Below are 26870 nucleotides of genomic sequence, written 5' to 3' on the forward strand. Positions count from 1 at the left end.
TGGCATTTGATAAACTGCAACACTTGCCTTCCGCACAAAAATAAGAATCTGTGAATTTTTTGGTGAATCTGGAAATATGGAATTGATAATATGTTATTATTCATTTGGCTGTAACAATAAAATAAATACAAACGTGGTTTCGGACATCACAAGAAACCATGTATGAATTTCCAGTTCAAGTTCTTGTGGTGGAGCTGATTTAGAAAACAAAGTGCCTCCTTTGATAAACATGGCCAGCCTCTTCTGTTTTATCCGGATCTTCACCAAGCAAAGCTATATAGGTAGAAGTTCATGCTGTATCTCCCTCATTAAAGCACCTCATGCAGGAAAACCAACATCCAGTGGGCGTCAAGCAACAATGAAGGAAAGCCAGGCTTCCCACTCATGATTCCTGCCAGCAATGTTTTCTGAAACGAAGTCTACCTCGGAGTTACCACTGCTAGGAATAGAGCCTGGGGCTCTGCAGGGGTTTGCAAGTATTTCACCCCTGCAGCACCTATTATGGTCCAAAACAGACTCCTGAAATATAAAGCTTATAGGTTATAATAGCAGGGCCTATGTCCATGTTCCCATAGGCTCATGAGGTGCTTTCACAAACCAACTGAGCCCACCTCTGTTTTGACAGGGACTTGCTAACCAGTCTGACTCCATATCTCACAAACAACAACAGCAGCATAGCTGTATGTACATCCCCAGAGAACATCGGTACAGGCACCTGGCACAAACAAAGCAAAGGTTTCTCTCTGTCCGTCATGGTGAGGAGAACAGTATGCCTCCAGTGGAATCATCCAGGCCTTAAAAGAATGTTGATGTTCTCAGGGAAGAAGAGTTTGTGCCCCAAATCCAGCCTCACAAATAGTAAACAACTAACAGATAGTAAACAACTAAGAGACAAACATGAAACAGGGATACTCGACAGTTTGTTTGTCCTCCCTGTGTATGCATGGGTTCTATCCAGGTACCCAATCTTCCTCCCACAGTAAAAAGACATGCTCGTTAAAAGTCTGAAAATTGCCGGTAGGTGTGAATGTGAACATGAAAGGTTGTCTGTCTCTATGTATCAGCCCTATGATTGACTGTACTTCACCACCATTCCCCAGCCCCCCCTCCCTGTGACCCTGAACAGGATAAGTGGTATAGATAATGGATGGATGGAAGCAGGATTCTAATTCAAGAGACATTTGGCTATTAGGTAAAAATTACTCCTCAGAGAGGTCTTTGAAAACTAAAGACAACAGCCCTCTTCTAAAGAAGTCATTTTGACAGGTAAGCATACGAAAACCGCAGGTATACAACACTGGTGATATTAATTCCATGTTCAGGATCCTGTTACAGTGAATTCTAGCTCACAGTCACACCTGAGACACCTGTGATCTGAGCCATCAGTGTTGCTGTTAATAAATCCTATACTTTACCTACTACAAGGCAAGTAAAAAAGTTTGTCACCTATCATATGAATATCTTTGTTAAAGTCTACAAAAGGACATGCTCTCTACTTTTATTTAAGGTAGGCCAATTGGTCTTATTATAACTTGATTGTGCATGTATGTTAACCTAATATTCTAGTGTCCTATTTAAGCATGTAGGCCTCTAGATTGTTCAAATTAACCAAAATGTAATCTGAGCTGCTGAGCCTGTAACTCTCGACAATTGATGATTGTAAAGTCTACTGTAAACATTTCCCTTAATATGTAAGGCAATCTGATAAATATGACATTAATTTACAATTTCTCTGGTCTCAAAATAAATGTTAATCATAATCAAGATACTCACATCATTAGTCAATAGTATGTAGCAATTTGACATTTAACTCAAGTGTTAAGTGTTTATCTATGTTATTCTGTGAAAAGCTTTATTTGTCAAATATTTTTTTGAAATGAACCCAACTTTAAGGAGCATTTAACACTACTGTAAGGAACTTTTGGTTGTGGATTTTGGCTACCACTGTGGGCACAGCTATATGTCTTATTTATTTTAAGATTTGATCTTGTAAATGTGTAAGTACGTTTTTTAATATGAGTAAATTGTGAACAAAGGCACATAGGATTCACCCAGTGGCAGTGGCAACAGACTACAAATCATTTGTCTTATTCCTCAGTGTCTGGTTTGCCTTTGTACTTCATGTAGAGGCATCCGTTTGATTTTCAGTCTGTTTCATAACCAGTGAAAAAAAATCCTTACATTAGGTGTAAGTGGTTGGAGGTGGCTGTTGGTTGTGTTAAAACTTTATTAGTACGTTTACAATTACGGGGTTGCCAAGTTGGTAGTGTTTTAGCCTGTATTGTTTTGCCGTGGGGTGTAGGAGGATGCTACGTCACAAACCTGGCAACTTTGACTATGCGCTGGATACACCAGACAGTATGGCGGACAGCGAAAGTGATTTGGAAACAGACGGGCTTGAATTAGCCCTGGAAACACTGTGTAGTAGGTACTGCAGCGACGAGTCGTCTCCAAAGAGCAAATGCTATTGCTCTGAGTTCTGTGAGGTAGGTTTGAATCCATTGTGTTTAATGGTATACCTATTCGGTGTGTGTTTATTGCTAATGCTACTAGCTCCGCTAGCTAACGTTAGCCCCCAGACAAGCTTTATTAATGTAGTTATGTAGCTGAGATTGTGGCATAGCCCGCCAGAAGCACAGTAGGCATGGTTCACAGAAGGTGTTTAGATATAAACTGTGCTTCTGGCTAAGTAACACTATGTAATAACAGTGTTTTTTTAGTTACCTGCTTGACAGTTGATCATGCTTAGCTCCAGAGCTAGTCAGTAGAGCTAAGCTAATTAAAGGGATGAGGTTAACATGGGTATTGTAGCCTGGTTGTGCTTTGCAAAACTAACGTTATTGGCATTTATTAACATATTGTGTTAGGAAAGCATTATATAGCCTGCTCTGAAATGTCAGGCCAGAGAAATGCAAAAATATTCAACTCTAACGATAGACACCAGTGGGAAACTTGATTATTAGCAACCATCGGCTGCAGTTTTTATCCTGCAATGTGACCTAACTTTACCCCTGCGAAATCAAGCATGTCTGATTTCAGCTTTGCTCACGACATTTTACGCCGTTGTAAACGCTTATTCATTTGTTTCTTGACAATTATAACAGTATCCACAATTATGTTTGTGTTCTCCCAACTTGAAGATGTAGCCTATCAGTTGGCAATGCGTTATCAGTAAAAGCAGAGTTTTTGCAAGATAAACAGTAAAACATAACGACATATCACTACGCTAAAGGAGTCTATTGTTGATTTAGATAGGGGTAGGCTTTAAAAGTACTGAAATTACAATTGATTATCTGTATTTTTGTCTATTTACTGTGGCAAATTGGTACAAAGTCCCTAACCAATTCTTTAGCCGTCATTTATTTGAATGGGTTCCTTAGTCAGAAATTTCCACAGTTATAAAACTTGTTAACAATTAGACTGACATGTCAGTTATTGTCAGTACACAAAGCTGTCTACATTAATCATGCTGACTTGAAAAGTTGCATTAGGAATGTCAATTTTTCAAATATCTTATTGAAAATGTCTCACAAAACAGAATGTTATATTTTCAATAAAGTTCACCCCAAACGGAGTAGCAAGATGTTGTGATCAGTAGTTTAATCAATGCTTGAGGAACATGGTGTTAGTCATGGGTAGTTATTGTATTTTATTTAAAAGGCAACAGTATTAATGTTTGAATATTCCTTTTATGAGACAATGTCTTTTCAATTAACACATCATATAGATTAGAATGCATTTAAGACATGTATCTCCACTGAAAACCCCTACCACTCTAAAAATTACATTTTTATGTTTATGGTTTGTTTTTACATTCATGTGTTCTTCTTGCGCAGTTGGTTGAGGAGTACACAGGGCAATGGCAAGTTCCTCTCCCTCAACTGAAAGTGCTGCGGACGGCACTCTGCAGCTTCACCAAAGCCACTGCAGTCTTCCCTGATGACTGTCAGCACATCCACTATGTTCTCAGCAGTCTGGCCTTGTAAGTCGTTTGTTAAATGGAAACAAAGAATTTTTTATTTAAAGGGATATTTTCCAATATAAGCTGCAAAGTAGTGGCAGAGAAATGTGTTCAATATCTCCTCTTTGACAGTAGTGTTTGTATGTATAGCAACTCCAAAGGGGTTGATGAGCTGAATCTACTAATGATGTTGGTTTTATACACACAGACTAGACTAATGTACCTCTATTTGTCTTGCAGGAGCTTCTTTGAACTGATGCTCTTTTTCAGCAAAGAAGAATTTGTGGAGGAGCCTTTAAAAGGCATCATTGATTCCTTTCAGGTAAAAACAAATTCTGACTCACTGTCTGATCCTTGCTTTCTATGTAAACACAAAACACTGTCATAACACCCAGCTGTTGTGCTTTCTATTAGTTAGCTGAGAGTGTTAAGTAAAAGTTGCAGCACCTAGCCAAAACCACTGCAACACAAGTTACCTTACAACTACAATTATGACCCAATGTATGTTAAGAGTAAATGTTGTGATTGGTCGTCTTACACGTTTTGTGTTCTTGAAATATGTTTTGCAGGAGTGCAACACTCGGCTCCACAGACACAGGAACATCTATCTTCAGCATGTGAAGCAGATTATCAAAACAGGAGGCCCATGGGAGAATCCAGTGCTGCAAGGAATCCTAAAGGAGGCAGACCTGTCACCAAAAGAGGGTAGGCTCATGATCATATTAAACAGCTGATATGGCATACAGATATACATAGAGAACACTGATTTATCAAGCTGGTCATCCTCCTCTATTTGATCTATTTAATACATTACCCTAGGAAAGGATTGTATGTAAATACCCCCAATATCATTTAGAGTAACTGTAAATTCCTTCCCTTGCAGTTGAAGACTACTTGTGCTCAGAGTTGCCAATATTCTTCGAGCTGCGGGTTCGCTATCTGCAGGCCTGTGAACGACTGCAAGAGGCCAAGGCACTGTCTAAAAGCTGCCTGGAGAATCACGAGTCTGGAAAGCATTTGTATTTCCATCAGGCCTACTTGACCTGCCTCTACAAAGCCTCACTACATGAACATCTTCATAAAAAGGTAGGAAAGAGTGGAAAGGGCAAAGTAGAAAGTCTTAAGGATGTGAGGTATTGTTGGGCTGTGAAGATGAATGTGTTTGAATGCAATGTTCCCATTTTGTCTAGCTTAACTATTTTAGTTTCTTGTTTTTAAGTATCATCCTTTCCACCAACTCCATCAATGTTTTCAATAAATAGTTGGACTGTGACATCAATAAATGGTCAATCATATTAGTCAAACGTTTAATTAATGTTTAATCTCAACTAATTAATGAGCACTATTTTTGATGCATGTGTGTGCTTCTACGTATTGTTTCAGATGGCAGAGATAGATGGGCGCGATGCAGTGGAGATCATCTGCAACACAGAGAGGGTTGAAAAAGATGAACTTCTCTTGTCGCTGTGTAAAGCTTTCCTCACCCAGCAGCTACACAATGGAGACATGTACTACATCTGGTAATAATGGCCTTCATTTACATGGCACTAATACTTCTGGCATATCCTCCTCTTTGTTCACAGTTAATTTTTGCCCATATGCTCTCATATGTGTATGATGAATCTTGTAGTAAGGGGGAAGTCTGCATGATGCATATTTAGTATTTTTTATTTGAATTAGTATTCACTCTGTTTACTGACTTAGGAATTAGAACTTTTGTTTCATTAACACATAACTTACTTTGTTATCTTGTCTCCTACAGGGACCTGGTGTTCATCTGGAGCAGGTTGCACCTTAGGGCCCATCCCTCCAGTCAAGGCTTCTTGGCAGAGTGCTTGCAGTTGGCTTCCTCCGCAACCAACGTCAGAGCCATCTTCCCCTTCATCAAACTCGTCACCACAGAGGTACAACTGACATCACAGAACCACTGTTTTCATGATGTTTTCCTCATGACAAAAATCTGAACATGTATAAACAAACTACGGGTGTAACTGTTATGAGATCAAATTTTCAATCCAAATACTAACATGTTTCATGTTTTACCTGGAAAGTTTGGTAGTGCACCTGTTGTATATCAGCTGTTGCTTGCTAGTCAACTTAGCATGGTTAGCCAGTTTAGCCACGCTTATGTAGTGTCGCTCCCTCACCAAACAGCCAAACTGACTAAGACACCAGACAAGTAATTTTCCAATGGAAGGCTCTTTCCTATTTGCTTGTTTTTTGTTTATTTTGGCCAGGCAGTGTATAACTCCCCATATTAGGCTATAGGCCTAATATCTGGAGATAATAACCTTGATCTCTCTGGAAATATTTAACTTAAAATGAATAAAATAAATAGCAAATAGTAGAATTTGTATGATGATCAAAAACAGCCAACAAAACAGCAATTTATCTATTGCGATTTCGAATCTCTCATAGCTGAAATTGCCTGAAAACCCTTTACAGTCTGGCTCAGGCTTTATACAGTTCTGACTTTTAAGATTTCAGATTTTTTAATTACGCCATGTGATTTTAAAATAAAACGAAAAGTTGGTACTGTGAGGCCGACAGCATTCTTGCCAAAATGGACAGCCTCAGGAAGCGCGTCGAGTTGACTTTCCACCAGGTAAGAGGATTAGTATCCAAAGAGGGGGGGTTGTCCCTCAGATAGGCGTCCACCTCTGCCACAGTGTCATTGAGGGATGCTGTAGTCATCTCCAAGGAGCATCAATATGGCACTGTCCTGGCAGCGGTGGCGTCTCACACCCTCCTGAGGAACAGGTTCCACTGCCTCTTGACTTGAAAAAAACAGCTGAGAAACTGAGATGCTTGTGGTTGTGGTTGTTTGCTTCGCATGTGGTATTGCATTGTGCTTGCACCACCGCTGTATATTAGTACTGCATTGCACAATTTACAAGTAACATTGTTGTCGTTGTCTTGGGTGAAATAGTCCCACAAGGTTAAAGTGCACATCCCTACTGCTATACTCCGCCCCATTGCAATGTGCCTTCACATACTGTAAGCATATGGATCGATAAAATATAAAGTAAGAGTCATGGCCATTAAGCCACTGTAAAATGTTTAGTTTTCCTCCACATACGTGCCAAAAAGGCTATTTGCTGTACAATGAACTGACCACTATATTTCACACATAAAGGTTGTTTACCATAACAGCCCCGAACAAACCGGCACACATGGAGCTGATAAGAATGTTTCTCAAGGCTTATACCTGAGGGAGCTGTTTGTCAGAGCCGAACCCCCTCTACGCCATTTATGCTCACAGCTTTTGTGTAACAGAGCCTTTAAATGTTCAAAATCTGCCCATTATTGTATGTAGAGGTAAAGGTTGCAATAAAAATCCTTTTCCTCAATATTATATGAGCTTGTTTTAATCCTACGTGCATTTGTTTTTGGACAGCTGGGGGGTGAAGGAGTCCAGGTGTGCGTGGAGCTGTGTGCCAGGGCCTTGCAGCTGTGTGACATGCAGGCTGACAGTGTAACCCGGTCCCTGGTCTGCAAGACTATCGCCTTCCTGCTGCCCCATGACCTGGAGATCTGTCGAGCGTGTGCCCTGCTGGTCTTCTGCCAGGAGCGCAGCCTGGAAGCTTACCGAACTGTCTGCCTGCTTTACATGCATCCTGACCAGGAGCCACATCCACACAACAACCCTGTCCGGACCAGTGTGCGCTTCCATATTCTGCAGGTTGGAGCTTGTGAAACTATATTTATATTATAATATGATATATTAGATATGTAAGCATTATTATTTGTGCCCAACTTTTCTACATTTCTTTGTTCTAGATGCTTAAGGAGCGCCTGTGTTTTGACCCTGAGTTTTGGAACCTCCTGGCCATCAGGACTCAGTGCTTGGAGTTGATGAGCGACAAGGTCACGAAGGCTGCTGTTCTCAGTGAGATGAAGGAGGAAGAAGAGACGGAATACAGTGAAGAGCTGTCATCGAATAATGTTAATGATACAAGCATTCAAGTTTTCAATCCCTGCCCATGCACTGAAGCTGAAATTATGTGCCAAGACGTTCAAGAAGAGCCAACTAAGGATGAAGAGATGGTAAAGAGCGTTGCCCCGTCACATAAAACTGTTCTAAAGAGAAGAAAATGGAGGAGAGTGCTGCGGAGGAAAAAACCACCTATGTCTGATGACGAGGCAGAGCTGGGTGATGATCCAGAATTCAAATACAATCTGAAATCCACTTCTGGCCATAAGACTATGTATTCACTAAGACGAAACCACACTAACAAGGAAAATTCTGCAGCTGGAAAACTTCCTCTAGACCGCAAGCGAGAATACTTGTCTAGATGTGTGAAGAGCCAGATATTGAAAAGGAAAGGTCATAAGAACAGGTGGTTGCAGGGACTTCCTAGACTGGAGCAGGTTCAGCCGGTTGTGATCAAAGGGAAGAAACGGGGAAGGAAACCTTTACATAAACTAGAAGTGTCTTACCCTGAAAATGAAATATCAATCACAGAGGAGGAGTCAGGTTTTGAGAAGATAACAGTCACAGATGACGAGCTGGAAATGCCTCACCTGGAGAATGAACTTAAAATCAAGAGCGAGCTGGAAGAGAACCAGTATAAGCAGATGGCTGAGCCAATGGTGGAAAATGGATTTGAGAAGCACCCAGACTTGATCTGCATCAGCAGCCTCAATGAACAAACTCAAGAGAAGTGTCCAACACAGTTTGCTTCCCAGCTTGTAGAAAGTCCTCCTAGTGAGCCTCAGGCTGCTGTCGAAGCTGCACCTGAGCTTGATGGTCCACCCTTAGAGTTAGTTGATTGCCCAATAGAGCAGTTACACAGCTACTCTCTTAAATCCAAATTGCCTGACAGTGATAAACCACAACCTCCAGAATCTCCTGCATCAGAGGAGCTTAACGGCGACACAGAACAAAAGCCACAACCCAAAGAGGAAACGGAAGTCTCAGACACAAAGGTCAGTTGTTCGTCACTGGGTAAATGTATTTCAAATGAATTCTCCTTTTTTGGACATGCACGAGCGTGTTCAAGCACTTAATCTGATATTCTGCAGGCCCTTTCTGTTGAGCTGATTTCAATTGTTTGTTTCTTTTCTCCAGGTGATAGCCAAGAGAACATGGAGGGAGAGAATGCTCCGCACTCAACAATATGCTCACCTGAAGTTTCACTGCAAATTGTGCTGCAAAGACTATAAAGGCTTAAATGTAATGAGGCATGCTCTGTCACACCTTAAAAGCAGGAAATGCATACTCTGTGGAAAACAATTCAAACAGCTCTCCTTTGCCAAAAAGCACGTTCTAGACCACATAGAAGAAATGTGCAAAGAGAAACCCCTTTTTAGAGAGGCATGTTCTGAGGAAACTCCAGCTGAAAATGGAATAGAAGATGTGCAAAATCCATCCCAACCTCAGGTTAGCAAAAAAGCCAAGCCAAAAGTGTCAAGCCTTAACAGGGAACTTCGCATCATCAGGAACCTCCGCACCCTCGTCAAAAAGACATCTGGGCTTCAAAAAAAGAGCAAGAATCCAAACACAAATGTATTCCAGCGCATAGACTTCAAGAATGACCAGGTGATCATAAATGATGGACTTGTAATTGTAAAGGGTCCATCTGTGATGGAGAAGGAGGGAGAAGGAGAAGGGGAGGGTCAGCCAGCAGGTGAAAATGGCTACGGTGTGGAAATCAAGTATCACCTGTGCCCCTCGAAGTCCTGTGATCGAGTGTTCTTGAGGGTCAGCAGCACACTAATGAGGCATGCTATCAAATGCCATATTAAAGAAGAGGAGGTTCTGGAGAAGACCTTCGTTTGGGCCAAACACAAGTGCACGCTTTGCCTTAGGTAAGATGTATAGTATATCAGGCAAAATGCAGACCACCTTTTGTTTAATGTTTCCATCTCTTTATGTTTTATTCCTGTTCTGTTCTGTTCTTTTCTCATTTTGCTTATTGTTCTTTCAACAGGAAAATGCAGTTCTTCCAGCACTATAAGGATCACATGAAGCAGCACGATAATCCTCTTCAGTACTTCTGCTACCATCAGGACTGTAACCAACGCTTCTTGACACAGCAGGAGCTGAAGGACCATGTCAGTACCCACAAACCAATCAGACCTCGGTGTCCATTCACAGCCTGTGAGAAGCTATTCCAAAGCCTTCAGTGTCTCTATGACCACGAATGGAGACACTACATCCCAGCACCTCAGAGAGACGAGCTGGGGATAGGACCCAGCAGACAGAAGGAAAGTTCTGAAGCGCCATGGAAGCAGAGAGTGAAGGTGGAGGAGATATGGCTGCAGAGTAAAACGGAGCAGAGGGAGAATCCTACCCCTGCTCGTGAGGCCTCTAATGTTGAGGATTGCAAAGAAGTGATCAAAACTGAAAGTCATTGTGAAGAAAATGATAAACCAACTGTCCCAGGCAGCAGTCAAGAGGTGGAAAAATCAGGAAACTGTTCAGAGAAAGAACCACAGGATGACAACAAAGCTGCCATTAATGGATATGTGGATGAAACAGGAAGTCAAGTGACAGGGCAAAAGGTCTCCGCTTCCCATTCTGGTGCTCCTGGAGAAACTCCAAGTAGGAGTTGGCGAAAAAGAACCCACGTCGAGGTGGACCCCTTGAATGTCAAAGACCATGAGGATACTTCCATTACGACTGAGGGAATGCACCAGAAACTGGGCGAGCCTCACATCACCGAGCACAGAACCTTCAAACCTGAAGATCCATCCTATGGGATTGTAGTAAAAGCTCCCTTTATCCGGCCACCCCCCTCCACCTACCTGGACGAATCCGTGCTCTCGATGCGCAGGAGAAGGTCCGAAGAAGAACCTGCTCCGAAGAAAATTCTTTACTGGAGGCCGAAGAAAAACAAGGACCCTGACCAGGAAACTCAGCCACAGGTGGAGACTGCGGTTCCTGAGCACAAGATCAGGCATCGCTGTGACAAATGTCTTTCCTCGTTCAGCAGCTTAGAAGAATTAGAGAAACACAGAGCACTTAACACCTGCTCTGCACTCTTTGGCTTCGATTCCGACGATGAAAGTAAGAATGCTTGATTCACTGATTACAAAGACTATAAAACCATTATTTTGTGAATCTTTCTAACATAATTCTCTTTTTTTATTTTTAGGTTAGTGGTGAGTGAAGTGGAGGTCTGACTGGAGTGACCATTGTACTCTCCTACTTGGCTCAGGAAAAGCATTCAACACAAAGGAACACTGGACCTCTTATTTGATTCTGGGTTACAAGTTTGTATACAAAAGAAGACGTATGTGCCAAAACGGTAAATGTGAGGATTATTTTTCCTCTATTCATTTAATTAATACAACTTTTTTTAAAGCAATAATTTTGACAACTCGAATCTAGATTGAAACATTTTTTATTTCCTCAGTGTGGTGTCTGTCAAGTAGGAGAAACGGACACAAATCTGTGATAAATCTATAGATACTTACAGTACTCTCTCTCTATGATAGGTCAATATTTATTCACCGTTTCAAGCAACATTTGATTCAGAAATGTATTTATTTGTCACCTGAAAGAGAGTCTCTACAAATACACTTCCTTAAAATGACTTCTTTTTGTTTGCTTTCAATTTAACCTGTTAACAATATAAAGTAAATATCCATTTGTGTCACATGTCGGCCAAAGTGAGCCCAAACATACATTGTTTTAATCACATTAAGAAATTGACATTGAATTTAACTGATCTGTAAATCAGATTTGTTATTTTTCTGACTTCACTAAGCCTCTCTGGAGCTATATCAGATACATTGAATTACTAAATTAATTAACTCCCATTTTGCAAAGACAAAGGGATAAAAAAGTTCCCATCCAATTTATTTTGTGGACAAAAATTTGGAAGGATGTCGTTAAGGATCTGTCTATCGATTGTTATTATTTGCATGCTGGTAAAGTGTCTCCAGTCATACTCAGAGGGACATCTCGTCCTCCATGTGGTGTTCAAAAGGTTGTCCAAAACATGGTGCCATTACTAGCTTCAGTTTATAATTTGAAATCCTGTCCTATTTTGTCCTTACAGTATAGATTTTACATGCAGTATATAGGAAGTGGTCTGTGTTGCCCTCTTTGTTCAACACATATCTGATTATTGATTCTTTCATATGAATTATGCACCACTCTGGGCTTTTCTCTTTATCGAGGAGTTTAAAAAAAATAAAAACAATCTCACTAAAAATGACTTAAACAGTGGATATAAGGTGGTTACGACTCAGAACACGTCCCTAAAATGGTCAAATTATAATTTAAATGAATCTTCCAAACCCTGATCTCATACAGCAAGTTTGAAAAGTGTAAGAGGTGGTGTTTTCAGAATAATTCTTTTGGAGTTAAGCAGGATTATGTTTTCCTTTATTAACTAGTCTTCAGGGGTCCGTTTCACAAAGAAGGTTCAACAAACTCTAAGTCTAACCCTGAACTCTGAGTTAATCTACTCTGAGATAGGAAACTCTGAGTTTTCGGTTCCAGAACAGCTGATCAGAGTTAGTTCAATCAACTCTGAGTAGGTTCAGCCGGAGTTAAGTGTGTGCACGCTGACTGTAAAAAGCCAGCATTAATGGAACCCCGATACCACGAGTCACCACGGCAACGGTACACAACGGCAACGGTCCTCCTACGTCACACCAGTGGAGCTCGAAATCCTCATGCGGACGTTCAGCGAATACGAGCTTGTTTTTAGAAAAATAAAGTAACACGGCTGCAGCTGCAAAAGAGAGAGAAGCGGCGTGGGAAGAAACTGCTGCTCGAGTAAATGCGCAAGTTTGAACTGGTCTATTTATTTTATACTTAATCACGACCGGAAGCTAAAATGTATATTAATTTAGGAGCAATCCAGCGGGAGACTGGCTGTTTTAATGTGCATTAGCTTTATCCCTAACATGATGCTGACTTCACATACATTATAATTCATGTTGATTAAAATGAATGTGTTAGTTTAAAAAGGCAGTGGTGGTGGAAAATCTAAAAATGATGACTTTGGTTTGTCTCCTGATTTTTTTAATCATAATTATAAAAGACTTTTGCAAAGGGGTCAGAGCAGCACAGAGACGCAACGTTTCTTCTTTTAATTCGGTAACCGCTCAAACACACGCGTGAGACGGGCTGAATGAATGAGGAAGTAGAATGAGGGTTTTATATTCTAGAGGGAGGAGACAGAGAGAAACTCTGAGTGTCCTGAAGAAAACCTGCTCGCGACCAGGTTAGGTTCATAGAGTCTGTTACTACGGCAACTGACCGAGAGCTTAAGTCACCTCCCTTTGTGAAACGGAAAACTCAGAGTTTCCCTCATTTCAGGGTTAACAGACTAAGAGTTTTCAATAAACCTGCTTTGTGAAATGGACCCCTGATCAGTGTAAGACAAAAAGAACTCGCATACTCAATAAAGCCGTGACCAAAAAGTCTGAAACCCTAGAAATCTGCCTCCATACAGTAACACTATTAATCTGAACTGTATACAAGCTTGTAAAATGTTGTTAGTGCCAAGCCTCCATGACAGTGTTAGACTGTAGGTTAACATTAAAATCAGCAACACAGTATCGAATTGCTTTGAATTACATGTTATCAAAGTTTTTCACTTTTACTTAAACTCTACGACGATGAATTTCAAAATGTAAAATATTTCCAGCTGGTCGTTTGTTATGTATATACTTTTGAGATGATTGAGTTTAATAACTTTTTAATGTACTGCTTTTATTGGATTGCACTCTTCAACCTTATTTATATGTACAAATGTTAATAGTTTGGATTTGTAAAGGTAATGATTCTATTTTTGTTAAAGAAAAGGTTTGTTTGAATAAACAAATGAAACTTAAAGTGTGTTTTCATGGATGAGAGTTGGATGGATGACAACCAAAGAGTTTTTACTTCCTTTCAGTCATCTGCTCCACAGCAGCAATGTTACATGAAATGAATCACAGTAAAAGAAAGAGCAGACAGGCTGATAATATAGTTTATTTTTCAGTTCAGCATTGCATATCTTTTCATAAACATATTGCTTTATTCTTAACCCCAGGAAAAGGGGGAGTAGAATGATTACATTTGAATTGCTTGTTTAAAAAAGTTTTTGCATCACATTTTCCTGATACATGAGGTAATTTTGGAAATGACAGGGATCATCAATATATGTTAATAAAATCATATTATTCTCTTTCGCTTACAGTGTGTCTTCCCCTTTAGATTTACTATTAGTCACTCAATAAAGGAGTTAAGAGAAGTAAAGCCAAGGTAAACTTACGATTAAAGGAATGCATTCTCAGAAGTAGGGTGTCTATTATTAACGCAGGGTTTTAAATCTATTGCATGTTTAAGTTGACAGTTTAAATATGGCTGGCTTTATCAAACCTGGGTTTACGCTACTGTATTCTATAGGTAGGCTTTCAAAGAAATTTGTCTTACTGAGGGCTAAGTGTAATGTGTTTCTTGTAGCTAAGCTTACAGGCTTAAAACAAAGCGTTGACAGAGAGCCACTCCTGCCACATGCCAGCATTTAGCATCCGAGGGTTTCCAGTATGTCATGCAGCTAATGCATTCCAGTTTTCAGTTAAAACATGCTGATTTATCCATATGCTTTGGTGCTGCTAGAGCTCAAAGAGAAAGAAACTGACAGTTGTAATAATATGCATGACTCAATGTCTTTGCAAAGGATTATGGGCTGGGAAGAATGAGCTGAAATTATTATACACAGCATGCAGCATCCAGTCATGACCAATTGAGTTGTTGACAGTGTTTCCACTCACATTTTCATTTGACCTGAGATAATATAATTCTAAGACTTATACAAACAGAAAAAAGGCCCTTAAAGAGGTTTTTCTTATCTTCCCACTCATTATCATTTAAAGTAACCATTTTAACTTAATGTGTGGCCATAACAATGGAAAATGTATCATGTTAAAAATATATCATCTTATATACTTGTGTGAGGTGGGGGGTTGGGGGGCAGACTGTGTAGGCTGAAATTGACACATCAAAAAAACCTTCAATCTCAAATCAAAATAAACTGCTACATTTAATTGGAATCATGACTACTCATTTCTGTAACTATATATTTATATATGTATATATATATATATATATCCTACCAAATATAAATAGCCTGTAATTCTGATATGAACTAACGGTGAAAAGTACAAATGTGTGTCAGACTGTAAATTACTGTGTTAAAAAACAGATGAGTTGCACTTTTCTGAATTGAGATGGAAGACCTGGATCAAAAAGAGGGGTAAACAACCATGTAGATTCACATGAGGAAAGGAACAAACAAATAAAATACCCACTGGGGTTTGAGATCATGACATGCAAAAGCAACTATTTTACTTCTGGATCCTACAAAAGCTTTCTGCCCACAAAGACAGGAACTTGAGAGGACACGGCCCATCACAGCCACTGCACCACACTGCAGTTCCAGTCCAAACTGTGCCAATCAACTGGAAGATAAGTGACATGAGCAGCACATAACCAGATGAATCTGTTTGTCTAATGAAAAAACAGCTCAGTACCTGGGTCATATGTATTTTGAAAATAAAATGTCAATAAATCTTTACAATATGTGAAGCAGCTTTGGTGTTTTAAAGCCACAAGCAGAGTTAAGTTTCTTCTTTCATATCCACTGGGTGTCATATGACAGAATGTTTTAATATCAAGTATTAAAACTGCAATAGCTATTAGTCCCTTTCTCTGTGGAAAATACATCAACTTGTTTACATGTGTTTAAAAACAGCGCTGAAATGATGAACCAGCTTTGTGGAGGATCTGCTAGACATGAATGAGTAGGTGTGTAAGTTCAGAGGGTGTTGATATGGCTTGTTGAGGCAGTGTGTTATCTCCATCTGCTCTGGTTATAGGCTGCATATAAATAGCCCAACGAGTGCTGTATAAAATGATGAAGATCTTGATTTTCTATGACTCCTGAGTTCCTGACATGGTGTTGACATACTAGAACTGGAGAACATGGAAGCCATATTGATGAGTATTATCATACAGCATGTCTAAAGTTAGCTTTCTCTGTGATAACTTACTCAAACATGCCACACACTTCTGATTAATTCTGCTGCTGAATACATTTTCATTTTTTCCATTCTCTGTGGTCATTAGTTCAACCAATAAATTCAATGAAAACAACTCATATAGAGTACATGACGTACAAATAAAGGGCGTGAGAGCTTACAATTTGACCTTAAAGCTAGGATTAGCCTGTAAGAGATTCAGTGATACAGTGCAAATATCCCCTCACCACATGGGTGTACAGTTTGTTTGCATAAAAACATTTGCATTGATAAGGATCACCAACGTCATCACCAACCTTCTGGTTGTTACGAAGGTGCAGCTCAGTAGAAAGTAGATAGATGCAAAGGAGGCACAGCATATAGCTGGACGTGTATGTATTGGCATGTGCGTGCTCAGTGGGAACTGTTGGTGCTCCAGTCGTAAGGGAGGAAGCTGACTTTGGTCTTTCCAGCATCGAGGACGCCCTGCAGGCTGGTCTTCTTTGGAGAGTCACCCATGTGCTCCACCACCCACTTCAGAAGCTACAAGGGAGACAAGAAGGATAAGAAAACACAAACTGAAGTTAATGACTGTAATGAAGGTTGTTGGGGTGATATCACCATTATAATACATTATCACCACAGATTGTGACATCGTGTCATGTACTAATGTAAACTGTTGTGTTGTCTTCTTTGCTGATTCAACCTGAGATAAATTCCCTTGACACTGTGTCATGAAAGCCTTTCAACGTTCCGATTTCCCGGCTTCCTCGAATGCATCAGATCGATCCCACCGCCGTTCAATAAATGAGCATTTTAAAAGTACACTGCTCAAAAAAATTTAGGGAACACTTAAATCAAACATCAGATCTTGATGAACGTATATTCAAGTTGAAAATCTTTACTGATGTACATTATATAATTTGTTGAGAACAAAATGATGTCAATGGAACCAAGAATCATAAGCCCATTGAGGGTTGGATTCAAAATCACACCCAAAATCAGAGTAAAAAATTGAAATCACAGGCTGATCCAACTTGCGAGAATGTCATCATGGCAACTCATGATGTGACTCAGTAGTGTGTATGGCCCCCACGTGCCCGTATGCACTCCTGACAATGTCTGGGCATGCTCCTGATGATTCGGCAGATGGTGTCCTGGGGGATCTCCTCCCAGACCTGGATCAGGGCATCAGTGAGCTCCTGGACAGTCTGTGGCGGTACTTGGCGGCATCTGATGCACCGATACATAATGTCCAATGGGTGCTCAATTGGATTTCGGTCAGGGGAACGAGAGGGCTAGTCAATGTCATCAATGCCTTCGTCATCCAGGAACTGCCTACACACTCTGGCCACATTAGGCCAGGCATTGTCCTGCACCCGGAGGAACCCAGGGCCCACTGCACCACCAAGGTCTAACAATTGCTTGGAGGATGTCATCCCGGTACCTAACAACAGTCAGGGTACCATTGGCTATGACAAGGAGGTCTGTACGGCCCTCAAAGGAAATGCCTCCCCAGACCATCACTGACCCACCGCCAAACTGGTCATGCTGGATGATGTTACAGGCAGCATAACATTCACCACAGCATCTCCAGACTCTTTCACGTCTGTCAAATGTGCTCAGTGTGAACCTGCTCTCATCTGTGAAGAAAACGGGGCGCCAATGGCGGACCTGCCAATTCTGGTGTTCTCTGGCAAATGCTAATCGAACTGCACAGTGCTGGGCTGTGAGCACAGGTCCCATTAGAGGACGTCGGGCCGTCATGCCACCCTCATGGAGTCTGTTTCTGACAGTTTGGTCAGAAACATGCAAGCCAGTAGCCTGCTGGAGGTCATTTTGTAGGGCTCTGGCAGTGCTCCTCCTGTTCCTCCTCGCACAAAGTAGCAAATATCGCTCCTGCTGCTGGATCGATGCCCTTCTACGGCCCTAGCCAGCTCTCCTCGTGTAACAACCGATCTCCTGGTACCTCCTCCATGCTCTTGAGGCTGTGCTGGGAGAAACAGCAAACCTTCTTGCGACCGCACGTATGGATGTGCCATCCTGGAGGAGCTGGACTACCTGTGCAACCTGATTGGGCTGCAGGTACCGCCTCATGCTACCAGTAGTGACAAGGACACTAGCAGAACACAAAACTAAAGAACAAGTCTTGCTCTTGCCTCTCCATTGCACCTGTTGTCTCTTTAATTTGCACCACAGCAGGTGAAATTGATTTACAATCACTTGTGCTTCCTAAATGGACAGATTGATATCCCTGAAGTTTAACTGACTTGGTGTTATAATGTGACAATAAAGTGTTCCCTTAATTTTTTTTGCAGTGTAGTTTTCTTCTCCTCTTGAGGACAGACCTGTCAAAGCTTCATTTTTGCTTATTACAAATCTGCATCATGGTGTTGAAATTTCGGCAAAGGTAAACAGTTTATTTTTCTGTAACAATGCAGCACGCGGAACATAAAACCTTGACTTAAAGTTGTTTATCACTCTGGTTAGATTGCACCCGCAGAGACAGTACACTAACACTTAGATGAGTAATCCACAAGTGTTTGATTTGTTAAAAGTAACATGATTGTATTGGCTCATATTTGTAAATAAACAGAATGATAAAATTCATCACTCATTAATAATTCAAAAATACATTTCTAAATAATTTGACTTTTTTTTCCCCGGCCTGTGTTTGGGGTTGGCCTAAATTTGTTCTTGCCGACCAAGGCCCCGGCTATTTATAGAGAGCCGGCTTTTATTTGACTACGGGCTGTTATTTGAGAATTTACGGTAGCCTATATGTAGTTGGGAGTCAAATGTACCTTTTCATCAGTGCCTCCAAAGTCAGCTTTGTACCACTTGAATATCTGACTCAGTCGCACTTCTTTTTTCCCAGAATCCACCATGCACCCGTCATCATTCTCCAGAAAGGCCTCAGCAGCTATGCGCAGCTGACTGTCAATGTCCTGTGAGGGTTGAGAGGATCAAAATTAATTCATGTCATTCAAGCTCTTATTACTTACCAGACATGTTGTACACTGTAGATGGTAGATGACTCACTTTTCTATGACTAAGATTTTGTCTTCATATTTACCATTTTATAAAGAAATTCTATAGATGTGTTTGATCTTCTTACCTGTGGAGTATAGGTTTTGATTGGTGGGCAGCCCTTTGCACCACAGTTCAAGGCAAAGTGGATGAGGGGCTCAGCATCAGGAAGTGCCACCTAGTCGACGACATGGGAAGTGAAATTCGACATTATATTAGTTATTCCACAAAAAACATAATTGATGAAATATTCAGCTGTGATTGAGCATTATTTTTTTATACTTGTAGTCGTGGGTCTGTTTTGGAGAACGGCTTCAGAAGCTGTGCGACACCTTTTCTGTTCCCTCTCAGAACGCCATTCTCAATGTCCTGTAATGTGAACACTTCTCCTCCAATGAGGTAGCTCACATAGTTGAAGAACTACAAAATAAAAAACCTTATTAATTTTTACACAGTAACATAATGCAACAACATAATAACAATATGAGGGTCCAGGAAACACTAGCATATTTTAGTAAAGCAGCGGTATCTTACTCTGTATCTTTGCCACATGTTGGTTGGGGCCCCCAGGCGTAGATACCCATGGATGACCAAGGCATTGTAGATGTTGATGAAGAAGGCGAGCTTTTCCTCCCGACTCAGCGAAAGCAGCTCAACCCTCTGCAGCTGAATGGCTAGCTCACAGTAACGCTCAAAGGCAGGGCTCACTTTCATGCCTTTGTAGTCCACAGACTGTGGGAGCAAGGACAAGAGCAACATGAACTACATTTAATTTTACTAAAAATTAGATCACAGAATCACTTGTTTGTTTGACCTATTTTGTTACATAATTTAGCAACATCACTGTACAGTAAGGTTGCGTAGTTCAAACAAAAACTGACACGTGTCATGAAAGGCCTCATATAAGACACACAGGTTAACTAGTGTGTGTAAGACTTTGCTCCATCTATGCTCATTAAACTTAATAATAACAACTTGCACAATGCAGCAGTATGGAGTGTATGAAACATTATAAAAACCTTGCAATTCAAATCAACGAGGCATACAGGCCAGTACATAGGGTCAGAAGCCCTGAGATAATGGAGACATTACCTTGCCATCAGCAGAGAGATGCTCAGAGAACAATTTCAGAATCATGTCCCGTAATAGCAAAGAGAGCTCAGCAGCTGAGAAAGAGAGACAGAAAGAGCATTGGGGGGGGGGAGACAGAGAGAGAGAAAGAGATGTTTAATGTGTGTTACTTTGAACAGTGTTTTTAGGTGACAATTAAGAAGAACCAAACCAAGCATTAATGTTAGCAAAGCCACAGAACCTGGACAGATTTGATATTTTAAAAAAGACATATTCCATGTTTTGCTGTGATGCAAAATAAATAAAAGCTGGGACAAGTTTTTGGGGGGTATTACTCAGCCATATTACAGAATCTGCAATCTCAGATCCCATTGGTCATAGTCTGACCATGATATAGCCAACGGGACAATGGTGAACATGTTGGGCGTGTCCTGTGTAGCCAGCAGTTAGTGATAAACGACTTCCAGTCAAGACTTCCTTTTCCGCGTGCTGCATTGTTTGTTTACAGAAAAACTGTTTTTCTTGTGATTTACGTTCATTTACAGATCTTACCTTTGCCGAAATTATGACATCATGATGAAAAATGATAAAAATGAAGCTTTGTCAGGTCTGTCCTCAAGAGGTGAAGAAAGAATGTTTTAAAATGCTCGTTTGTTGAACGGAGGTTGGATCGATCTGATGCATTCGAGGAAGTCAGGGTAATTTGAACGCTAAATGGTTTTTGTGACAAGTTGCATTTTTCATACAGAGGGGATAGTTAGCTGAACTTGCTTAAGATGTGCATTACATTCGCCTGCTTTTATTCTCCACACGAACTGTTTTTCCTGCATAGGCCGCAGCTTGCTGATACGTGACTGGTCAATATTACTCGGACAGATGGAAACCAGAACACTTGCCATCCCTAAAATCTACAACCCTGCCTTCAGATTCTACATTTCTATGTAGAATCTGTAAATAGAGATTACAAAATCATTACATTTATATTCAAAGTTGCGGTGAAATAAACCTATGGCAAAAATGAGAAAAACTGCACCTTGATGTTGATTAAATTAGATCATTTTTAGGGAACATGTTGAAACACACAAGGATAACAGTAACACTTAAAAAAGCCGTGATAGGAACAACCTACGTGTAATAAAGCAGACATTAGCTTGTTAGTTAGCCACTAGAAGTGTGAAACATACAGTTATAAATACAACAGGACAGAGCCAGGCAGTATGTGTCACCACCAACGCAAGGACAAGAATAAACTTAACTTTAAACCTAACAAGTGTTTACCTTTCAAAAGATACACCAATAGGGCTTTATGATATACATTTTTAAGGCCACATTTTCCCTTTTTATATTAGGAGATCTCATTAGTTCTGATAAACTGTGTAAGAGAATGGTGGGTCTTAATTTTCTTACACAAAACATACTGCATCAAAATTAATTCAGATTTTTTTTAACTTTCAATCATGACAAAGCTACAGGTATTTCCTGGTTAATATTAGTCTTTTAAGCTCATACTTTATCAGATACCCATACAGGATTATTATATGTTTTTATGAGGCCATTATAAGATATATTATTAAGCCCTACTGTAGTTCAAAGCCAACGTAACACACAACCCCAAGCCAACCCACAGGATCACACAAGCCAGCAGCAAAGAAAGGACAGCGGACAGAGAGCATCGGAGGACACCAGTGAACACTCGATTGCGATGTATGTGTGCCCCAAAGCCTGGTCCGGTCCCGACCTACCCTCGAGGGGACTGCAGGCTGCAGTCTGTCCTGCGTTGAGGGCTGAATGAGGGTCATCCTCCAGCAGCCTGTACAGAGTGTCCATGGTGCTTTTCCCTTCTCCAAAACTGCCATCCTGCTGCCCACAGCCTCGCACACTCACCATGTACTTCTTCTGCAACAATGCTTGGCCAGTATTAAAGGCCTCAGCCCTGGCTAGCACACACAGGGCCACAGTCATTTGACTTCACTTTGTATGATCAGGGCACAATTAGACGGTTCATGTAACAGACATTGAAAAGCCTGTTTTACTGCAGGTCTACAGCCTTACTTACCCATGCCCTTCTCTCTCTGTAGCCAGTCAACCAGTTGATCACCTGAGAAGCTCTTTTTGTATAATGTCAGTCCCCTCCTATGATTGCCAATCACACTGCCATGTTTGAGGTCCTCTACCAGGTCTGCAAACTCATCTCTCTCACACTGAAAGTCTGTGAGGGCAGGATTATGCCAAGCCACACATGAACAAACACACAGAGATACACATGTTCACAGCCATAGGTATGAAAGAATACGTGCAAATTTGCCGGAAAAAAAACATGTTCTGTTGGTGGAAAATGAAAGTGATAGATTCTCCAAATCCAGCATGGCTGATTTGAGTTTTTCAGAAAGAAGCATCAAAGTTTATCTATATGGAATCCTAACCAGTTAGTCATGCAGAGCCCAGCTGAGATTCTATTATGTATTTATTTTTCCTTTTAACATGCAATATTTTTCAGAGATGTCAAAGAAAATACAATGTAAATTAATGGGAAATCTGCAATCCATTAACAAACAAACTAAACAAAACAACATTAAATCCAGTTTGATCATTCCGATTAGACTGTTATGGCCTCACAAGTATGATTGGTTGTTTATCACCACATTAACGTTGCACTATAAAGTGGCCCATACATAAAAATGTAGCTAAGTGAACGGCCTTCAACATGGATAAATAATCACAAGAGGACACTGAGTATTGTATTTGTTATTATGGATTCACTTTATAGAGTCTCATTAAAGACACTGTAATTTGAGACCCGATTAGGTAGTTTATGAAAGAAGAAAGACGATTGCACCAGAGCCTCGTTAGACCAGCGCAGCTGCCTGCTTCACCGCAAAATAGTCTCTAGTATGTAGCATTTTGGAGGAATTCAAGGCACAGTAAACAATACTCTCCGATGTTTATACAACATTGTAGACCTATGAAGATCAATATTTGGTCATGTACACGTCAACGCCTGTGGGGGAAAAATTCCAAGGTCGCCAAAAAGTTGCGGGGATTGACAGAATTTGTGTACATTTGCTGAATCTCAACTTTGCAACTTCCTGTAGGGACATACAAGACATAATAATATAATACAATAAATGTTGTAATAAACAACAACAAATGGAATATTTATATAAATATGAAGGAAGCTTTGTAGGCACCTCTCTATCAAAGCAAAGCCGCTAGCTTACTGGTAACTAACTAGTGATGATGTTGCTACCACTACATTAAAGCTAACACTGGTAGCTCATCTGGTAGCGCGTATAGAGGTCAAGTCCTTGCAAAAGTGGCTGCAGGGTTTGATTCCAACCCTGATCCCTGTCCTGCAAGTCGACCCCCCTCTCTCCTCCCCCCGTATCCCATTTCTCTATCGCTCTCACTATCTAATTAAGGCAAAAATGGCAAAAAAAAATCTCTCTTCACAAAAGGCTGTGCAAGCTCCCTGTTGTATCGACTTTGTTTACACAGTAGGAAGTTAATAACCACATTTAATGAGGCACTGTGAGGTATTCTGGGCCTGCCAGGCTCATCCAGAGTATCAGAGTTTCCTGTATCAACTGCCTGTGTTGGCAAAAGTGACTGGACATGAGCACACACCCACACACACACATCTGCTGTTACCCAAACATAAATCAAGTCCACATAAGCCAGAACTAGTTTTAAGCTACAGTTCATTAGAGTCAGTATGGAAGCTTTCCCATCAGAGTGGTGCCTTTTTTACCCTTAACAATCAACTTCAGAGCAGACCAAAGCAATCTGAAACTCATCTTGTTTTCAAACTAATCCTTCAACATTAAACAGCTAAATCACTATGATGAGAGAGAGCACTGTTCTATAAAAGTTAAACATAGTATGCACTGTGGATTAAGAACAGGTTATAAGGACTGCAGGATTAAGTTTTCCTCTGCAGTTTTTTTAACCAGAGATATAATTGGCTGTTCCTTTTCATCTTTTCTTCTGTCTGACCTATAAATCCCTCACCTCCATCGCTCTCCCCGGCCGTGTCCTCTGATGGATTCTCCTCTGGTAGCGGTGGAGCATCTGCTGGAAGAGGCTCTTCCTTTACCAGAGTCACCAACCTCTGTAGCTCCTCAGGAGCCTGAGGAAGGGAAACAAATCAACAAAGACACACAAGTTTAAACGCAATTTTGTAGATCAAATTAGGATTTGTATGACACTAAGTTCACAAGTCAAATAGGGAACTAGCATCTTCCTCACCAATTTCTGTAGGTCATCATTGCCTCCAACGTGGATGTTGTTAAAGAAGATCTGAGGGACTGTGCTGCGTCCTGTCAGCTCCTTCACTATGGATCTTAGCTCCGGATGCTTCCCGACATCTACGTCACATACCGGTACTCCCAAACGTCCCAGCGTGGCCTTTGCTTGCACACAGTGTGGACAGCCCTGAATGGAGTACACTGTAACACGGCCTAGAAGATTTTTCTCCAAGTCCCCCATCTGCAAATATGAAGGAAATAAAAAGGACAAACATCTTTAGTGGTCCAGAGAAATTTGCTGAGCTCCATGTTGCAACAATCTGTTTTACACAACAGTTCATACCAAGTGTATTAGCTAATGTGTATACTTACGACATTACTTGTGTGAATATATACAAACATGTAAAAACATTTCTCTTTGTCTGCCTTTATAGGGATGATTTAGAGTTATGTTATCATAGCCAGGTGAGGAATTTAATTTAGTAATCTGAGGTGATTAAGAGGAGTTAACAGGGCACTCCTTCTCTGACTTGAGAACTGATGGCACAACTTCCTCCAGGCTCATTTCCTTGTGTTGAAAGCCGGCTATCGCAATGTGTATTTCAACTATGTGAAATGTTAGTGGGTGATTTTACATGAAGTTAGACAATGGTTCTTCCTCATTTATACTGATACAGCTGGAGGGCATCAGTTAGTCAATGTTAGCTTAGGCTTATCAAGTGCCAGATCAAACCACACCTCGTGTCGATTTCAGTTTGAATAAAACGGTCAAGGTCCAACGTTCGTTTACTTTTGCTGTTAAAAAATCAGTCAGGAATCAGTGTAACTACATTGTGGACATGTGATGCCTAACATTTTACACATACTTGCCGAGCAATGATTCACACATTGTCTATTATTCGAGTTTGTTTAGTTGGTACTGTTTGCCACACACTATTGTATTACCACACGATGCTGTAAATTGGTTGTATTTAAGAGTAATAATCATGCCTCCAAAATTAGATGGAAGATGACTTACTGAGTTGACAAAGTAGTGAATCTTTAAATTTAACAGTTAAAATCACTGTTAGGTTGTATGAGAATATTGAATTGTAGAATGGTACTAACTCTTTTTTTAATATTATTAGTAGTATTTTAAGGGCTGACGTAACAAAAAACCATAGTAACAATAATAGTAACAATAGCAATAATAATTTTTAAAAGATAGATCAAAATAGGAAAAAGAGAAGACAGATGAATATGAAGGCAGAGAAAACAAAACTAGTAGTAATTTCATATATATCAGTTCATAGGATATAAGCTTTTTTTAAGTCAGAGGATACATTATACCAATATAGAAAACGGCAGGTACCACAGATACAGTATACACAGAATGGTACAAACTCTAGAAAAGCTCTTTAATTTATAGTGAGTGAAACGGGAAATAGTAAATATCACTCCCCATGTATTATGGAGTTCAGTATGCAAACACATTGTGCTTAAATCTATAACTAAACAACAATATAGCGATAACGAGCAAAAGTGACAACCATTTTTAAACCATTGCACAACTCTTCAGATATATATGAGTAACACTATTTAACGCTGGATATAGTGTTAACAGTACTAACTAGCTCAATTGTGGAACTCGCTAATGTGAACATAGCAAACAATAATAACAACGATACGATACCTTTCAGCGACTGTCAGTAAAAATTTTAACTCGCTCAGTTGATCCCGTTTGTCCTGTTTGTTAAAACATGTTAGTTGAAACATATACTATGCGTAACGCCAGCTGAGAGGTCGCTTGTCTTTCAGGGAAATTACCCAGGTGCGCTCACAGTACACCATCACTGCGCAGGCTAGCCAATATTAGCTGCTTTAGTTGAGCTAGCTGTTTTGTGCTGCCTTCAAGTGTTCCTCGTAGATTAAAACTTCTAGCGCTGTTTGCAAACCACTGACTATATCGTATACGGTGGGATATACATGAAAGAAGATAGTTGCCTCAGTAAACTACATTGTTTTGTCCAAGATTGTATATTTGAAACTTTCTGGACGCCAATAAAAGCATACATAATTCTATTTTTTTATCTGACAATTACGGGACTGCCTTATTTGCCCTTTGTGCCCACCCACCCAGATCGGTCCTGCCCCAGTGCCTTTTCAGACCTGTTTAGACTTTATTTCTCTTTTTTACTTGCAGGACATATAATGCCACCTCCCTGGTCTTTAATAATAGTCCTGGGGTTGGCACTGATGTTGGTGAACTGAGCTGAAATGCATATGTACCGCTATAATAATAGTAATAGTAAAATAATAATATCCAAACTGGCTAAGATCGAATCACTCCAAAAATTGTGACTGGTGCATGTTAAATTAAAAAACTCTAGAAACTATTTATTTCAAAATCCTATGAAAAATAATTTCTTTCTTAGAATGGACATGGATACATCAGAAAATAACGACGAGCCTTAAACCTAATAAACCCTTTTACATGAGCAGAAGAGAGAAAGAAACGTGATGGAACTGATGTGTTATTTTAACTTGAGAGTCTAATAATTCCTATAGCCTTAAAGGCAACAGAGCTCTTGTTGGATAAATTGACGTACCGTAGTGCC

At 40.3% G+C, this 26870-nt stretch overlaps 2 protein-coding genes across 2 annotated transcripts; one reads left to right on the top strand and one right to left on the bottom strand.

Moving 5' to 3' along the window:
- The first annotated feature begins 2360 nt into the window (after nucleotides 1–2360).
- znf654 (zinc finger protein 654) lies at nucleotides 2361–13692 on the top strand. The gene is made up of 12 exons (XM_069663064.1): nucleotides 2361–2486; nucleotides 3837–3982; nucleotides 4202–4283; nucleotides 4531–4666; nucleotides 4845–5047; nucleotides 5345–5481; nucleotides 5724–5865; nucleotides 7359–7643; nucleotides 7742–8890; nucleotides 9033–9772; nucleotides 9895–10973; nucleotides 11062–13692. Exons 1-12 carry the CDS (start codon nucleotides 2361–2363, stop codon nucleotides 11064–11066), a joined length of 4230 nt encoding a protein of 1409 aa, XP_069519165.1. The 3' UTR covers nucleotides 11067–13692.
- A 196-nt stretch (nucleotides 13693–13888) lies between these two features.
- On the bottom strand, nucleotides 13889–26102 carry LOC138592898 (uncharacterized). The gene is made up of 11 exons (XM_069663798.1): nucleotides 25946–26102; nucleotides 24275–24514; nucleotides 24038–24155; nucleotides 22086–22238; nucleotides 21772–21966; nucleotides 20051–20124; nucleotides 19493–19690; nucleotides 19241–19378; nucleotides 19047–19136; nucleotides 18733–18876; nucleotides 13889–16471 (listed from the first exon to the last, which is right to left on the bottom strand). Exons 2-11 carry the CDS (start codon nucleotides 24512–24514, stop codon nucleotides 16343–16345), a joined length of 1479 nt encoding a protein of 492 aa, XP_069519899.1. The 5' UTR covers nucleotides 25946–26102; the 3' UTR covers nucleotides 13889–16342.
- Nucleotides 26103–26870: the final 768 nt, after the last annotated feature.

Source organism: Semicossyphus pulcher, unplaced genomic scaffold (assembly GCF_022749685.1).
Source record: "Semicossyphus pulcher isolate SPU_LCO1_2020_fin unplaced genomic scaffold, fSemPul1.0.p SCAF_15, whole genome shotgun sequence".
NCBI classification, from domain to species: domain Eukaryota; kingdom Metazoa; phylum Chordata; class Actinopteri; order Labriformes; family Labridae; genus Semicossyphus; species Semicossyphus pulcher.